General features: G+C 46.8%; 1 protein-coding gene across 8 annotated transcripts in view; it reads left to right on the top strand.

Moving 5' to 3' along the window:
- Positions 1-15,826, top strand: part of CLEC16A (C-type lectin domain containing 16A) — a 210,307-nt gene that overhangs the window by 47,184 nt on the left and 147,297 nt on the right. For 6 of the 8 annotated variants that reach the window (XR_003435087.1, XM_027117401.1, XM_027117405.1 and 3 more), the window contains one exon: positions 7,044-7,275. Coding sequence is in view for 7 of the 8 variants with exons in the window: in XM_027117401.1 (XP_026973202.1) it covers positions 7,044-7,275 (232 nt within the window). In the remaining variant the exon portion in view is untranslated. The remainder of the gene's footprint in view (positions 1-7,043; positions 7,276-15,826) is intronic. The other 2 variants (XM_027117404.1, XM_027117403.1) reach the window with 1 other exon arrangement.

The following is a 15,826-nucleotide window of genomic DNA, read 5'->3' as shown; positions in this document are numbered from 1 at the left end:
GAATGAGCATAGGCTCGCTTGGCGGCAATTAGCGGCCCTGCTTCCCTGCGAAGCCAGTTGCCAAGCTTGTGCTGCAGTGCCATTGGTTACGGTTGGCGTAAACCTGGGTCACTGTGACCCCTGTGAAATTTGGAGCTCTGTGCATGTGAGACAAAAATGGGAAATAATTACACACTGTGCTCGTCCCTAATGCCTGTCAGGTCAGAGGGCCACCCAGTAAGTGATGTGATGTGTGGACTGTCCCCAAGCAGGGCTACCTGCTCCTCTGAGCAGTGTGACCCCGGTATGGCAGGGCCTTTACATCCACCCTTCAGGGGACTGGGCTCACATGGGGAGGCTCGGCAGGTGCTTGTGGGAGGGAGTGAACGCTTGAGTGGGGCAGCAGAATGGTTGAGCACGTGAGGAGCGCTGAAGCTACACTTCCCAGGTTCAAACCACTGCCTCTCATGAGCAGTGACCTAGGGCAAGTCCCTCGCCCTTGGCAGCTCCCTCCCGCTTCTGTTGTTTGCAGGATAAAGTGAGTCAGTATATGTCAAGTGCCCAGAGCAGCGCTGGGCACATTGCACATGCTCACTGGGTGTTAGCCATGGTTGTTATCATTACCTGAAAAAAATAACAAGAAAGCACGTTACTACCTCTGGGCACCTCACAGGAGCCCTACGGGGAAGTGCCAATGTGAGGCCCATTTGATACACATGGAAACTGAGGCCCGTGGAGGAGAAAGCAGCAAGCAGGGTGCATGGGACAGCGAGCCGGACTCCGACTGCTCCAGCGCCCCGTGGATCCCACCCTTCCTTTGCGCCGTACACCCTGCAGGGCCAGAGGCTGGAGGTCAGGGAGGGGGGCCGGGGCCCAGGAGCACTTTGGGGAGGTGAGTCTCACGCACTCACAAACCAGAAAGCCAGCGAATGGTAAGTTGCTAGTTTGATTGGATTTTAAAAGTTAGCCCCCCTCCCCTGCCATCTCTTCCAGCCTAGTGATCTATTTGCCGGGGCGGGGGTGGGAGGGCAATATTCGAAGGTGAATAAATATTTCTAGAGTGCCTCTTTGTGGCAGGCATCATGCCAGCTGTTTTGTGTTCAGCATCTTACTTCAGCCCCATGGCAGCGTGTGATGGAGCTGCTATTGTCCCTGTTTTTCAGATGGGGGAACTGAGGCTCATTTGGTCAGGTTCGCTGCTCGCTTGGCCAGCAAGTGGGTCAGAGATCTGGGCTCAGGTCTGCCCTTATGCTGCACATGTTTTTGTTAGCATCATGACCTGCCTTCTTCCATAGAGGAAAACCTGTCTCCTAGTTCTCAAGTCCCTTAGAAAGCTGTTTGAGCAAAAGGATTCTAGTTGCTTCCTCTGAAGGTGAGCAGACTAGGGCCTGGGAAAGCCTGGAAGGTGAGCTCTCTTAGCTTGACCATTGTGACAGCTCCCACAAATCCAGACAGAATTCCGGGCCATGTCACCTGTCCTTTCCCTTACCTGCCCCTTCCAGCCACCAGTCTCTTTCTCCCTCCTTTTCTTCTCAGTCAGGATTCTGCCCTGGGTGGTCTGCCTCTTGTCCCCATGCTGCCTTCTCCCCTTCCCTCTGCAGCACTGAGTGGCACCAGGAAACCCACTCAACAGGTTGTATGTGCCAAGGCAGGGGCCACAGACCTCTTTTCCCAGGCCATGAGCATCACGAACTCCTTCTTGAACAACTGGCTGGAGAGGCCACCTGACTGGCTCAGCAGCACCCGCTGCTGCTACCTGGGAGCTGGCCAAGCACACTGTGTCCCAGGGCACCACCGCTGTCACCACGTGCACCAGCTCCAGGTGGTCCTGGCCTTGACAGAAATAAAGGTGACTGTCCAGAGCTCTGAGCTGGCCTTCAAACCATTCTCCTCTACTCCCATGTATTCCGGTGACCTGCTAACACTCAAGACTCAGACCAGTCATTTCCTTTGCCACAAAGGCTTCCAAAGCTCCCCACCCACCCACCCCTGTCCTAGCACAGTTCCCCACTCTTCCTCTGTGCCCGCAGTGTCCTCTGTCTCCTGGTGTCCATGTGGGATGCACAGCAGCACATTGCAGCTCCTGGCTGGTCTGTGAGCTCCTAGCCCAGCGCCTGGTGTTTAGTCGGGGCTCAGCCCCCTGGCTACTGCCGCGAAGCCAGCTTCTCGAGTTGTCTGATTTGCTCCTAGCTTATATTTAGGGCATAATGACGATCTGAATTTATTGGAAATCCTCTAGCAAACATTTTTTAAAATCGAGGGATAACATGAGTCAAGTGCATAAAAGTGCAGTAATCTTCGCTGTACTGCTTGATGGCTTTGTACCTATGATTACATTAATGTGTGCAGGCGTCTCCCACTTTTCAAAAGTTTGCTTGAGGCTGCTTCTCTGTTACCAAAGCCCACTTTGCAAAAGACTGAAAGAAATCTAAAGAGGATTTTCACTTTTACGAAAAAAGGTGAAAAGTGAAAATAAGATACAGTGTTGGTTTTGCAGCAGCTGTTACAGAGGCAGTGCGCACCCCAAGCAGTGGGAGCGGCCTCACCAAGCTTCTTCCCGGGAACCACACTCAGCACCTCAGCGTCAAACCCCCGTAGCTTTGTACTGTGTCTGTGAGCATCTGCTTTATCACCGTTTATTTTGCATATCTGTTAGCAAGATGTGTCCTAAGGCAATTGCTTCTTGCTTTGCACCGTCCTGGCTTACAGAAGGTTTCATGGGAATGCTCTACTTTCAGATTGCGGGGAAAGCTTGTAATTCAGGTCAAGATAGAAAACATCTCTGGCATCCCATGCAGCTCCTTCTCAGTCTGTAACCAGCACCCCACCCCCCTCCCACCAGCTAATCACCACTCTGACTTTCAGAGGTGCCTTTTTTAAAGTTTTTTTTTAAATTGTGGTGAAATACCTATAACAAGTAATGTTTACAATGGATTAACCATTTTTAAGTATACAATTCAGTGGCGTTAGGTACATTCTTTAAAGGTATTCTTTACATTTTAATGGCACTGGTAATACTTTCTTGGGGTAAAACAACTGAATGATACAGAAGTGACTAGAGTAGAAAGTGAAAGTTCCCCCAACCTCAGTATCTTCCTCAAAAGGAACCACTGTTTTCAGTTTGTGTATCCTTCCAGACCTTGCTCTGTGTACTGTCATGCAAATATCTATCAACACAGGAAAACATGGTGTACATGCACATGTTTTAAGTTGATAGTTTTGTTTTTTAACTGTGAACGGAATCCTCGACTGATTGATTGCAACTTGGTCCGGTCTGTGTCAGGGTCTTTCAAAGGGCTGCACCAAGAACTAGTAGAGGACATTCCGTTTGATGTCTGTGGCATTGGTGATACTGCCTCTCCGTTTCCACTCAGATGCCCGGGCCTTGCATGTTTCCGTCCTTCTTCCTGACCCCTTGCCCCTGACCCCTCTCACTGTCCTTGCAGAACCTGTTCTCAGATCCCACAGCCCCTGAAAGGCCTTAGTTATCGCTGACCCCTGGGGAGTCACCTTTTCGATATTTAACTTTGAAACAAGGACCAAAGGTCGGAGGCATGAAGGCTGGCGGAAGGCGTTGCTGGCCTTCAGCTGCCTCTGACCCCAGAAGCCAGCCTGAATGTCCCAGCCACAGAGCCCAAGGCTCCCCTCCTGCATCCCCCACTCGGGTACCCGGCAGGATCTCTGGAGTCAGCAAGGAGCGCCCCGAGTCTCCATGCCTCCTGCAGCTCAGACTCCAGGGCCCTGGGAGGTGAGCCCTTGGTGAAACCCGAGCCTGCGGCCTTTGGGAAACCTAGACCTTATTTGCAGAAGGCTTTTCTCTGAGGCATGCGTGGTGTGCTTTCTTTATGAGAAGATAAACCCAAAGGCCTTCTGTTTTTTGACTCTGAAGTGAGCTTTCCCATTTCTTCTGGTTGATTCCACTGTGCTGGCTCTTCTACTAAGCACACGTCCTGAGATGTTAGGCTTCTTTCTTCATCGCCCCTCCCTTTTCTTCTTGTTCTCTCCATCACATTGGATGTGTTATGATACAGGCCACCATTCAGCAGCCTGTCAAGGCTTGCCCTGCTCCAGGTTCCTGGTTTAGTGGGCGAGCACAGTGGGGTGCGAGGTGGCCCTTCTCCTGGGGGCTTTTCGTCTGGAACATCTGAGGTTGTCCAGTGTAACACAGAGATTCCTGGGGGGCTAGCAGCCAGAAGGCTCTTGATGAGAAGCAGCAGAAATGATCAGGAATGCCTGCCCACATTTCCCAGCCACACCATATCAGCTTCTCCATGATAACTATGGGATCTTGATGTTGTTAGTATTAACAACAACAACAAAAATCAGGCTTTTTAAATATAGAAGAAAAGGGGGGAAAATAAAGTCTATAACTCCAGTGTCCAAAGGATCCCTGTTGAACTTTTTTAGAAGTTAGCATGCATACACGATTAGAAATTTCAAACCAAACAGAAAGGTATAGAAATGAAAAACTCTTAAGTGCACTTCTGTGGGTGTGCACACACAATACCACCTGCCTTCTTTCTTTCCCCCAACATGAAATGCTAATATATTCTTATGCAGCTTTCCAGGAAAAGTTGTGTTTATACCATCATAAAGCTTTACCCAAAAGGGACTCTGCTTTGTTTCTTGTTCTTACTTTTTTATCCTGATGCTATTTCCGCATCAGCATTATGTAGATATAAAAAGTCCTCAGTCTTTTTAACATCTACGTGGATTCCCACTTTATGGACAGACCATAATTACCTAATCACTCCCCTGTTGATGGGCATTTAGGTTATTTCCAGCTATTTACTGGGTAGGTTGCATTTTAAAGGTTTGAAATGTCCCTGTTAAGCATCCTTCCCCCCCTCCCTCCCAACACCTGATCATGGAGAAAAGCAGACCCCTTGGAAAGTTTTTGAATTCATTTTCACAGTTGACTTTTTTTTTTTTTTTTTTTTTTTAGTATAGTCAGGGAAAGGAAGGTAACTGTTGTTTGCTTAGTGCATTGCCAGGCTCTGAAGGAACTTTCTATCCCTGATTTCCTTTAGTTCTAGGAAGCCAGAATTGCTCCATGTTTTAGACAAGTAGCCAGAAGCTCAGAGAGGCCCCACCACTCATGTAGGATTCAGCTGGGGTTCACACCGCTCTGACCAGCCCTGGAACTCGTGCACTGCTCCGCTTCCCTTAGTGCTGCCGGTTTTTCTGTACATCTAAGTCTATACAGAGCTCAGGGAGAGGTTTCTGCATCTATCCATGTGAATTTCTGCTCTCAGCTTCTAACTGAGTGGTGTTTTGCTCTGCGTTTGGTCTCAGTTTTCTGTTTCTGAAAAGCTTTGGGTATGGTATGCTCTAAAATTCACTGGGAGTAAGTGGTAATCAGAGGAAACAGTCACTTCATCTTGGGGCCCTAACTTAGCGGGTTTGGGTCCTTTAGGAGAGGATGAGGGGGGCATCCGGGGCTGCGTTCAATCGCACAGCGTCCTAAGTGGGCTCTGATTGATGCTGTCTGTCAAGTGGTGCACGCCCGGCATGCTCCCTTCTCTGGGCTCTTGGTTATTGGCATCTGTAATTCACTATCTGGGTTTCTTGGACAGTAGAACCATGTCTCAATTTATCTGTCATTTTTGTGGATGAATGATCCAAAGTAGGTAAATAAAAATTAATGTCTGGATTTAGATGCTAATTTAACTTTCAATTAGGTTTTGTTTTGAGTGTTATTGAAATTAATCTGTGTTCTTGGAGCACATTCCACTTATTGGCAAGGTACGGTGGCCCCCAGAACACAATTGGTGGTTGTTTGGGGTAAATTCATAAGATGGATAGACCATATCAAGATAATGGAAAAGTTTACTTTAAAACTTTTCTGTTTTTCAATGACAAAATGATGTCGGAATATCATCCAGACCCTGGAGAAAAACACTTCAATCAGAATCCTGCCCCAAACAAATCAGGGACAATTTTTGTGTGTGTGTGGTCTTTGCTACTTTCTAGACCTGGTTCATTTGCATGTAAATACTTTTTAAAGAGCACTAAACATGCAACTGAGTTTGAGCTCCTGGTGAAGCACTGTTATTTTAGAAAGAGCGTGGGCTTTGGGATTGGGCAAGCTTCAATTCAAATTCTGACTCTGCAGCTCAGTAGCTGTGTGACATTGGGCAAGTCACTTAACCCTTCTGAACCTCATTTCTCATCTGTAAAATGGGACTGATAATCCCTACATCTCACGGTTGCTATAAGGACTGAGATACAGCCATGTTTTCCACAACGCAGGATATGAACCATGGTGACACACAGGTCTTTTTCATTTCTCTTAGAAGCCTTCCGACTTTTCAGGGGAAAACGTCTTCCTTGGGGGCAGGCTTCCTTTGGGGATGAGCTTTAACTTATCACTCATACTTGCCAGGCTCCCCTTCTAAAGAGAGCCAGCATTTGGTTACATCCAATACACGTTGCTTTTTCTTTTCTATTTTTTATTGTTATATTAGCAAGGTACACTGGTGTTCCATTTCTGTTGTGATATACAGTTCCTTTTAAAATAAATATATTTAAATTAGAAGTTAATAGTGTGCTGTGGTTAAGACATAAATTGTGCAGATGGTAAGTGGTTTTGAATCCCAGCTTTGCCACCTCCTGGCTGTGTGGCCTTGGGCGGTCACGTAACATTTCTGAACCTCAGTTTTCTCATCTGAGCATAACATGGGCATAGCAACAGTACTATTTTGTGGGGTTTTTGTAAACTTTAAGTGAGATAATATAGTCAGAGCCCTTAGAACAGCATCGGGCACATAGAAAGTACCATAAAAGTACCACTTTCAAAGTGTGTTTCTGACCTTTGGGAAGCAGGGAGCTGGTGTGGGTTAAGTGCAGAGTGACTTAGGACTGTGGGCAATAAATGGTAGCTGGTGCTGTGGTTTGGATTATTTAATAGTGATGATGTTAATAATAGTCATAATAATCAACGAGGAGGTAGAATTTGTTGTATTGAAAGGAATTTCTTGGGGCAGAAACTCTCAGGAAGCTTGAGAGGAGCCAGTGAGATTGCAACGTTCAAATCCGTCTGTTACCTTGGTTTGACTTTCCAGGCCAAACCCAGCATTCGGTGCTTCATTAAACCCACCGAGACGCTAGAGCGGTCCCTTGAGATGAACAAGCACAAGGGCAAGAGGCGGGTGCAAAAGAGACCCAACTACAAAAACGTTGGGGAGGAAGAAGATGAGGAGAAAGGGCCCGCCGAGGATGCCCAAGAAGACGCCGAGAAGGCTAAAGGTACAGAGGGTGGTTCAAAAGGCACCAAGACGAGTGGGGAGAGTGAAGGTGAGTTGCGCCCGTGAACGCCGACCTGACAGCCAGGCTGTCCTCTGTGTCTGGTCCCCCTTGTGTGTCAGTGGGTGCAGCTGTCATTCCAGGCACCGGTGTACCTCATTCTACACAGCCAGCCACTGGGAAGCAGCTGTGGGCAGATCTGGTTCAAGGCCTGCCCTTGTCAGATGGGTGGCTTGGAGCAAGGCCCTTTCCTTTTAGCCCCGTGCCTCCGTTTCCCCATCTGTCAAGAGGCTAACAAATAGTAGCCTCTTGATAACAAAGTATACTTTGTTATTAAGAGAATTAAACAGATTAATACAAGTAACATGCTCAGAGCAGTGCCTGGCACATGTCATAAGTATCTCCCGCTACTGTTACTACTGTTATTATTGTCAATCTTTATCATTACTGCTGTTCTTATTACTCCCGATAACCCGGGATTATGATTTTTGACAGAAGTCATTATTTCCAGTGCACTGCAGGAAGAAAAATAGCCCATGTTTAATGAAATTAGGTGCTTTTAATAAGATTATGGTTTTTTGGCATCAAATGATCAAATATAATCCCCTAGATTCTTACATTAAGATTTTTTTCAAGCCCTCATCTGTTTAGAGTGAGGTACACTTGTGTTTGGTGCCTATGTACTCAATAAACAGAATCGTTTTGTCCTCTTTTCTGCCGTTGTCAGGAATGATTCTGGTTTATTTTTCACCTCCCTGTCGTTTAGATGCTAACACCTCCTCCATCTGGAGAGCGTTGTCTGCTCTGGGATGAAGCAAGCTTGAACTGTCCAGCTGCTTGTGTCATGGGCCAGGCTCACAGCCACACAGATGGGGTCTCTGGCCATGGCCCCAGGCACTCAGGGTGGAGGAGGTGATGGGATCAAGTGGGGTAGGGGCTCTGCTCGCCAGAGGGGAGCTCCCACCACACCTCTTGGGACAGACACGGGCTCTCCTCAGCTCCCAGCTGTGTTCTGCTGGGGGTGTGGGGAGCATTTCCTGCGAGCCATCCTCGTGAGTCCTGGGCTAGCAGTGGCTGCTCTGCAGTCGGCTCCCCAGCCCATCAGCCCGGACTGTGTGCGTCCAGGGCCTCTGAAGCTGGAAAACAGAGCAGCTCAGTAAATCAGTGACTGAGAACACATTTGTTTTGGGGAGTTTGCTGCAATTGGGCAGCCAAACCCCACCCCATCCCCACCCTGCTGGCCCCATTCTGATTTTCTTGGCAGTTCTCAGCGAATGCCACGATCACATTTCGATAAGTATAACCAGAGTGTCTCCCCAGTGCCACCAGCCCTCTTTTTAAGGCTGAGATCTCTAGTACGCTTTTATTTCTGTTCAAAGTGTGCAGTAAGCATCTTGGTTTAGGAATTCCTTTTTGGCTTGGGAAACCTTTGCAACAAATGTCACTTTGGTGGGGAGGTGAGGGGCAGACACAAGGTAAGCCATACGTGTTTGCTTATTTGGATCGTTTTGACTTTTTTTCTAACTTGGGAGAAAACTGTCTGCTTAAACCCCTGGGTTTAGCTGTCCTGTAGCCATACGGGGGGGAAAAATGGACGACTTCACCCCATTTTGCACCCTGTGTTCTCGTCAATTTTGTTTTGGAAAGATGCTACCTCTTTTGTTCCAGTCCTTTTAAGGGCTGCTGTCTAACCAGGCCGGGGCCGTGACTAACCGTGGTGTGGACAAGGGCAGGCTTGGCCTCAAACACACAATCAAATGACTCAGCCAGGCGGCCCAGTCCTGGCACACAGGGGCTTCAGAGGTTCAGCAAGGCTGCCGTCCCAGCTCCCAGGTTGGGGTCCGGGGAAGGACTCCCTGCAGGCTGGGCCCACCTGCCCTGTGCAGGGGGCACGGGGAGAAATGTTCACCAGCCTCCAAAACACTGTTTTCTGGGTGGTTACTCAGCCAGGTTGTGCCAGGCAGGGCCCAGGAATTTCCCCAGAGGCTTTACTTGGACGGCTGATGCAGACTTCAGAGCCCGGTGGAGCGAGGCTGTCCGCGACTCCTTGGCTTTGTAGTGCCCTCCTGCTTTCTCGAATGCATGTTTGTCTTCCCACCCAGCTCACTGTAAATAAATACAACTTTCACAGGCCTGTCCAGCAAAGAGACACCTAACTGGGCAGCAGCAGCTGTATTCTGGGGCTTTTTGAATTGTTTATTTGATCTCTTAGTTAGTCTCCTGTTTGAAGGTGTTCTCTCCTTAGACTGTATCTGTGTTTGGGTGAAACCATACAGCTGTTAATTCCTGTGACTTGGAAGGGTGTCAGGCACATTTTCAAGCCAGAGGACAGTGTAGATGGGGGAGGTGCCTAGGAGATGGGAGATGTGACCTACGGTCCTGTCTCACCAGCTAGACCTATTGTGTGCCTTGGATGGCCTCCTCAAGCTCTGGACCTCATTTTCCCCATCTGGAAATTGTGACTGTAGGAAATGTAATGACTTTTATTTTTTTTAATGAGGCTATGTTAGGATTCTTGTAGTTGTAAGATTTAGACATTCAACTCAGACTAGCTCAAGCACAAAAGGCAGTTATCGTTCATGCGACTGGGAGGCCTGGGCGGGGCTGGACGGGGTGCACAGACAACCATTGGCCGTGAGAGGCTCGCATCCTGCCAGCCTACCACCGAGTGGAAAGGGAGCTGCTCCTTCCTACGGGCTGCAGCTGGAGTCTGGGAGCCGATGCTCGTTGGTGCTGACGGACCTGGCTTGCCCACCCTGTAGAGGGATGTTCTGTGCTAGTGGCCAGGCCCTGTGTTTCTACCCTAAGGTGACTGCCTCAGAAAGAAATGAGGCGCATTTATCAGAAGGAGGGGGCGTGGGTGCCAGGCCAGCAGAAACAACAGGTGTTCCCTTAGAAAGCCACACTATTTCTGTGTACTCCGCCATTTTCCTCAGGCCGTCTTCTCCCTTCCTGTATTTTATTTTTCTTTTCCATTCCCTTCCTGTTTTGAGGTGGACATGTGGCTGTTTTCTCCTCCAAGTCATTTCTTCTCTAGCGTGCTTTCTTGCATTGTCCCTGGATCTAGGGGCTTGATGACAGCCTTGACTCTGAGTAAAGAGGTGCTGGCGCCAGTTCCCCCTGCATACCCTGCCATTTTCGTCCATTTCAGTGGTGAAATCTTTACTTAGAAAGGGGGCGTAAAGCACAGGAGTCAAAAGACATGTCACGAGTCACAGTTCTGCCATGACCTGATTTGTATGTGGCATTGACTTGTTTTTTTCCTACAAATGCAGCACCCAGAATTCACACCTCCTCCACATTTAAGCCCTGACAAGAGTTGTGTGAAATGAATATGCACCCCTGGACCCTCCACTCTCACCCCCAGTTTGCAAAGAAATGTGCTCTGCCTCGGGTCCCAAGTGATGGGCAACTAATTCTGAAACCCAAAAAAATCACAGGGCCCCCTCACTTTTCAGAATTTGAGTGCTGAAAGGAAGACCAGGGTGCCCTGGTCCCTCTGGCCAGAGGCGAGTCCACCCAGATGCACTTCCATGTCAGTCTCCTCTTCAGTCTGGAAGGACCGTCATCTCTTTTTGGATTCAGTTAGAGCAGTAACTTAATAAATGGGCCTAGGACAAGAGACTGAATCGTTTGAACTTCTTGTTTGAAAAATAGGGTTTGGCCTATGGAAAAATAGGTTTTTTGCTTATGGAAAAAGTGTAGGCATCAGTTTCACAGCCTGACCTTCAAAGCTTACTCCTATCTTGAATCCCCACGTGGGCATGGAGGGAAGGGAATGGCACTGACTTTGAACCTGCCAAGTCAGCTGGGCGTTGGGGGTGCCTAGGAGTTTAGAGCCCCAGCTTGGCTTTTTTTTTTTTTTTTTTTTCTTTGAAGTTTCTACTGAAATGAAATGGAACCTGGCCTCACTTCTGCAAAGCCAGAGCCAGCCCCAGGCCTGGCAATTTTCTGATTGGGGCGAGCCAGGGACTAGCTATCAGGAGGTCGGGGTCTGCATCCCAGACACCTGTGGCTCAGCCCCCGAGGAGCTGTGTGACCCTGGGCAAGTCATCACCCTTTCTGTGCTTCTTTACCGATAGAGGGGGCTGCACGATGCCCAGCCCTCAGGTTGTCAGCGATGAGAACATCGGTGCCTCAGCATTTAGCCTATGACACATGAGCACTGAATAGGAGCCCTGGCAAGATGAAGAACAGAGTGAGGAGCCTGGAAGGGGGACTTGAGCTTGGCTCGGGGGACTCTGTGCTTGGTCACCCCGGCGAGTTTCTGCGGGGCCTGTTTCTCTGTTCATTTCTGTAACGAATAGTGAGGTGAGTTGTGGTGGGGCATGGGCCACTGGGGTAGAGAGGTGTGGGAGCACCAGCTTTTCCAATGGGCTTAACTAGTATAAGGAGAAGGATTGGAGGTCAGTTTAGACAAATCCTCTGAAAAGCAACTTCCCAGAAAAAACATTCTGAGTTCAATCTCGTGCTGTCCAGTAAACGGTAATAAAAGCAAAGGAAGGGGTACCCCCAGACACTCAGCACATACACACCCTGTCATTGCCAGGCTTTGTTGGCCTCTTGCAGTTCTGCTCCAAAGCCAGCCAGTAGCATGTGGTCCTTCCCATATTTCCTAGGTAACCAGCAAGGGCATCTTTCTCCTCTTTCCCTTAACCTTCTTCTGAAGGCTTTCTTATCATCCCCTTCCCCTCTTTTTATTGTCTGGCCTCACCGTGATTGCTGGAATGTTGACCACAGAGGACAACTGAGAAAATCCTTGAACTTGGAAAGTCAAAGACTGTTGGGAGGTCATGCCTGTCACTTCCCTGAAAAGCACTTTGTTTACCAAATACTAATCAGATTAGAATGCCCATCATCCTGGGAAGTTGATGAATTATGGCTGTTATTTAAAAAAAATCAAGTGTGTCAGAGTACTGGGGAAGCTCACAGGTTGGGCCAGAGTTGTCATATCAAGGGACGGAGGTTGACGTCCTTGGGTCCTGAGAGTCCTCGGGCCTCTCCTGCACATTTGCATCGTGGTGCAGCCATCACCACCTTCCAGCCCCAGAATGCTTCATTATCCCAAACTGTAACTGTACCCACAAAACATCTCCCCATTTTCCCTCCCTCCTGCCCCTGGCAGCCACTACTCTGCTTCCTGGCTCTATGAATTTGACTAGTCCGGGTGCCTCATATAAGTGGAATCAATACAGTATTTGTCTTTTTATGACTGGCTTATTTCACTGAGCATCATGTCCACAAGATTCATCCATGTTGTAACATGTGGCAGGATTTTCTTCCTTTTTAAATCTGAACGATATTTCATTTTTTGGATATACTACATTTTGCTTATCCTTCCATGCATTGGTGGACACCTGGGTTGCTTCCGCCTTTTGGCTACTGTGAATAATGCTGCTGTGAATATGGATGTGCAGATCCTCTTTTGCTTTTGGAGGTTTTTGTGGAAACAGTAGAGGCCAAGGAGGGCCCAGTCAGGGCCTGCTGAAGCCAGAGGAGCTGGACATTTGGCTTCTTGCTCCCAGCCTGGCAGCTTCACAGGCATGTCCCTCCACTCCCAGAGGCTCAAAACTCAGTGGTGTGAGGGGTCCCCCCACCAGCAGGCTCGGGTGCTGGAGCCTTCACGATCATGGGCCACGGTGCCTGGCACAGGAGCTGATATCGCACAGATGCTCCTTTACACGACACAGCTGACGGGCAGAGCTGGAAGAGGCGCCTACAGCAGCCAGGGGCAGAGCCCACCTCCTGACCCCTCTGCGCCTCAGTTTCCCTTCCGTAAGCTGCCGAGATTCCGCTAGATCAGCATTGCCCCAACTGTGGACATGGAGATGGCTTTGGGTGGGACAGAGAGGGCCTTGAACACCATAGTGTGAGGATTTTTGCCGAGAGCTCAGCTTCAGAGGAGCCTCGTGGTGGGTGTATGTGTCTGACACCCCCTCACTTTCCCTCATCTCCCCTTTCCATGCGTACAACAGGCCTCAGCACTGTTTTGTTTATTCATCGTGTGTATATTTCCACAGTTGCTTTCTGTTTATACTGGTTTTATGCTGATTGTAGCAATTGCTAAAAATATTTTATTTGAAAATAATTTCAAATGTATAGAAAGTGAAAAAAAGCAAAAATAGTATAAAGAACACCTGTTTACATCTGGAGGCACATGATGCCCTTCTGTCTGTCCTTGGTAGGTGATGTTAATTTTGGCCACCTGGTTAAGGTAAGGCCTAGTTTCTGCACTGTATTGTTACTTTCCCTTTTCTTAGCAACTAATTAGCAATCCATGGGGAAACACTTGGAGATAATGCAGATATCCTGTGCCTCATTAAAATTCTCCCTTAGAACCCTCCTGCACTGTTGGTGGGGATGTATTGGGTTGGCCAAAAATTTCATTTGGTTTTTTCCATAAGATGGCTCCAGTAGTGCTTAGTTGTCTTTAACTTCATTTGAAACAATTTTGTTAGATTGTATTGTGATAGCTGTCATATCAGTGTGCATTTAAAAAAAAAACTTACCAAAATTGGTGAATTTTTGTGTAGACATTTTAATATTGAAGATGGAAGAAAAAAGCAACATTTTCGGCATATTATGCTTTATTATTTCAAGAAAGGTAAAAACACAACTGAAACGCAAAAAAAAAAAGATTTATGCAGTGTATGGAGAAGGTGCTGTGACTGATCGAACATATCAAAAGTGGTTTGTGAAGTTTAGTGCTGGAGATTTCTTGCTGGACGATGCTCCAGGGTTGGGTAGACCAGTTGAAGTTGATAGAGATCAAATCGAGACATTAATTGAGAACAGAGAACGTTATACCACACGGGAGATAGCCGACCTACTCAAAATAACCAAATCAAGCGTTGAAAATCATTTGCACCAGCTTGATTACGTTAATCGCTTTTGTGTTTGGGTTCCACGTAAGTTAAGCGGAAAAAAACCTTCTTGACCGTATTTCCTCATGCGATTCTCCACTTAAACGTAAGGAAAGCGTTCTGTTTTTAAAGCAAATTGTGACAGGCAGTGAAAAGTGGATGCTGTACAATAATGTGGAACGGAAGAGACCGTGGGGCAAGCAAAATGAACCACCACCCGCCACACCAAAGGCTGGTCTTCATCCAAAGAAGGTGATGTTGTGTATATGGTGTGATTGGAAGGGAGTCCTCTATGACCTTTTTCCTGAAAACCAAACAATTAATTCCAACAAATACTACTCCCATTTAGGCCAACTGAAAGCAGCAAAAAAGCATCGAGAATTAGTCAACAGAAAATGCATAATCTTCTATCAGGATAATGCAAGACTGTATGTTTCTTCGATGACCAGGCAAAAACTGTTATATCTTGTCTGGTAAGTTCCAATTCATCTGCAATATTCACCAGACATTGCACCTTCAGATTTCCATTTATTTCGGTCTTTACAAAATTCTCCTCATGGAAAAATTTTCAATTCCCTGGAGACTGTAAAAGGCACCTGGAACAGTTCTTTGCTCAAAAAGATAAAAAGTTTTGGGAAGATGGAATTATGAAGCTGCCTGAAAAATGGCAGAAGGTGGGGAACAAAATGGTAAATATGTTGTTCAATAAAGTTCTTGGTGAAAATGAAAAATGTGTCTTTTATTTTTACTTTAAAAACCGAAGGAGCCTTTTGGCCAACCCAATAAACTGGGTGCAGCCACTGTGGAAAACAGTATGGATATTCCTTTAAAAACTAAAAATAGTTTTACCATATGAACCAGCAATCCCACTCCTGGGCATACATCCAGAAAGAACAAAAATCCTGATTGGAAAAGATACACATACCCCAATGTTCATAACAGCACTATTTACAATACCCAAGACATGGAAGCAACCTAAGTGTTCATTAGCAGATGAATGGATAAAGATGTGGTGTATATGTGCAATGGAATATTACTCAGCCATAAAAAAGAATGAAATAATGCCACTTGCAGCAACACAGATGGACCTAGAGATTATCATACTAAGTGAAGTAAGTCAGACAGAGAAAGACAAATATCATATATCCCTTATACATGGAATCTAAAAAATGCAAATGAACTTATTTACAAGACAGACTCACAGACATAGAAAACAAACTTATGGTTACAAAAGGGTAAGTGGTGGGGAGGGATAAATTAAGAGTATGAGATCAACAGATATACACAACGGGACCTACTGTATAGCACGGGGAACTATATATTCAATATCTTGTAATAACCTATAATGAAAAAGAATCTGAAAAAGAATATATATGTGTGTGTACTTTGCTGTACACCTGAAACTAACACAATATTGTAAGTCAACCATACTTAAGTTAAAAGAACCTCCCCCTTAGATATGGCATTCATTGATGATTCTTGCTGACCCAGTCTTTACCAGGATGGTGGTACAATGTTGGTTTTCCAGTGTCAGCACTCGGTATTCCATTGTAAGCAAGATTCCTCCCTTCTTCCCACTCATTTATTTATTTATCTATCTCTTCTTGGCACAGACTCATGGATTTCAGTTTTTTAGTGGTTTATATTTCATTACTGTGTTTAATTAATTTGATACTCATATCATCCCAGATTTGGCCCTTGAGAACCCTTTCAAGCTGGCTCCTATATCTTTGTGATCT

The sequence above is a fragment of the Aethalodelphis obliquidens genome, unplaced genomic scaffold (genome assembly GCF_003676395.1).
Source record: "Aethalodelphis obliquidens isolate GAN/ISIS:26980383/991018 unplaced genomic scaffold, ASM367639v1 scaffold18, whole genome shotgun sequence".
NCBI lineage: Eukaryota > Metazoa > Chordata > Mammalia > Artiodactyla > Delphinidae > Aethalodelphis > Aethalodelphis obliquidens.
This window is presented reverse-complemented; position numbering and strand designations above follow the sequence as displayed.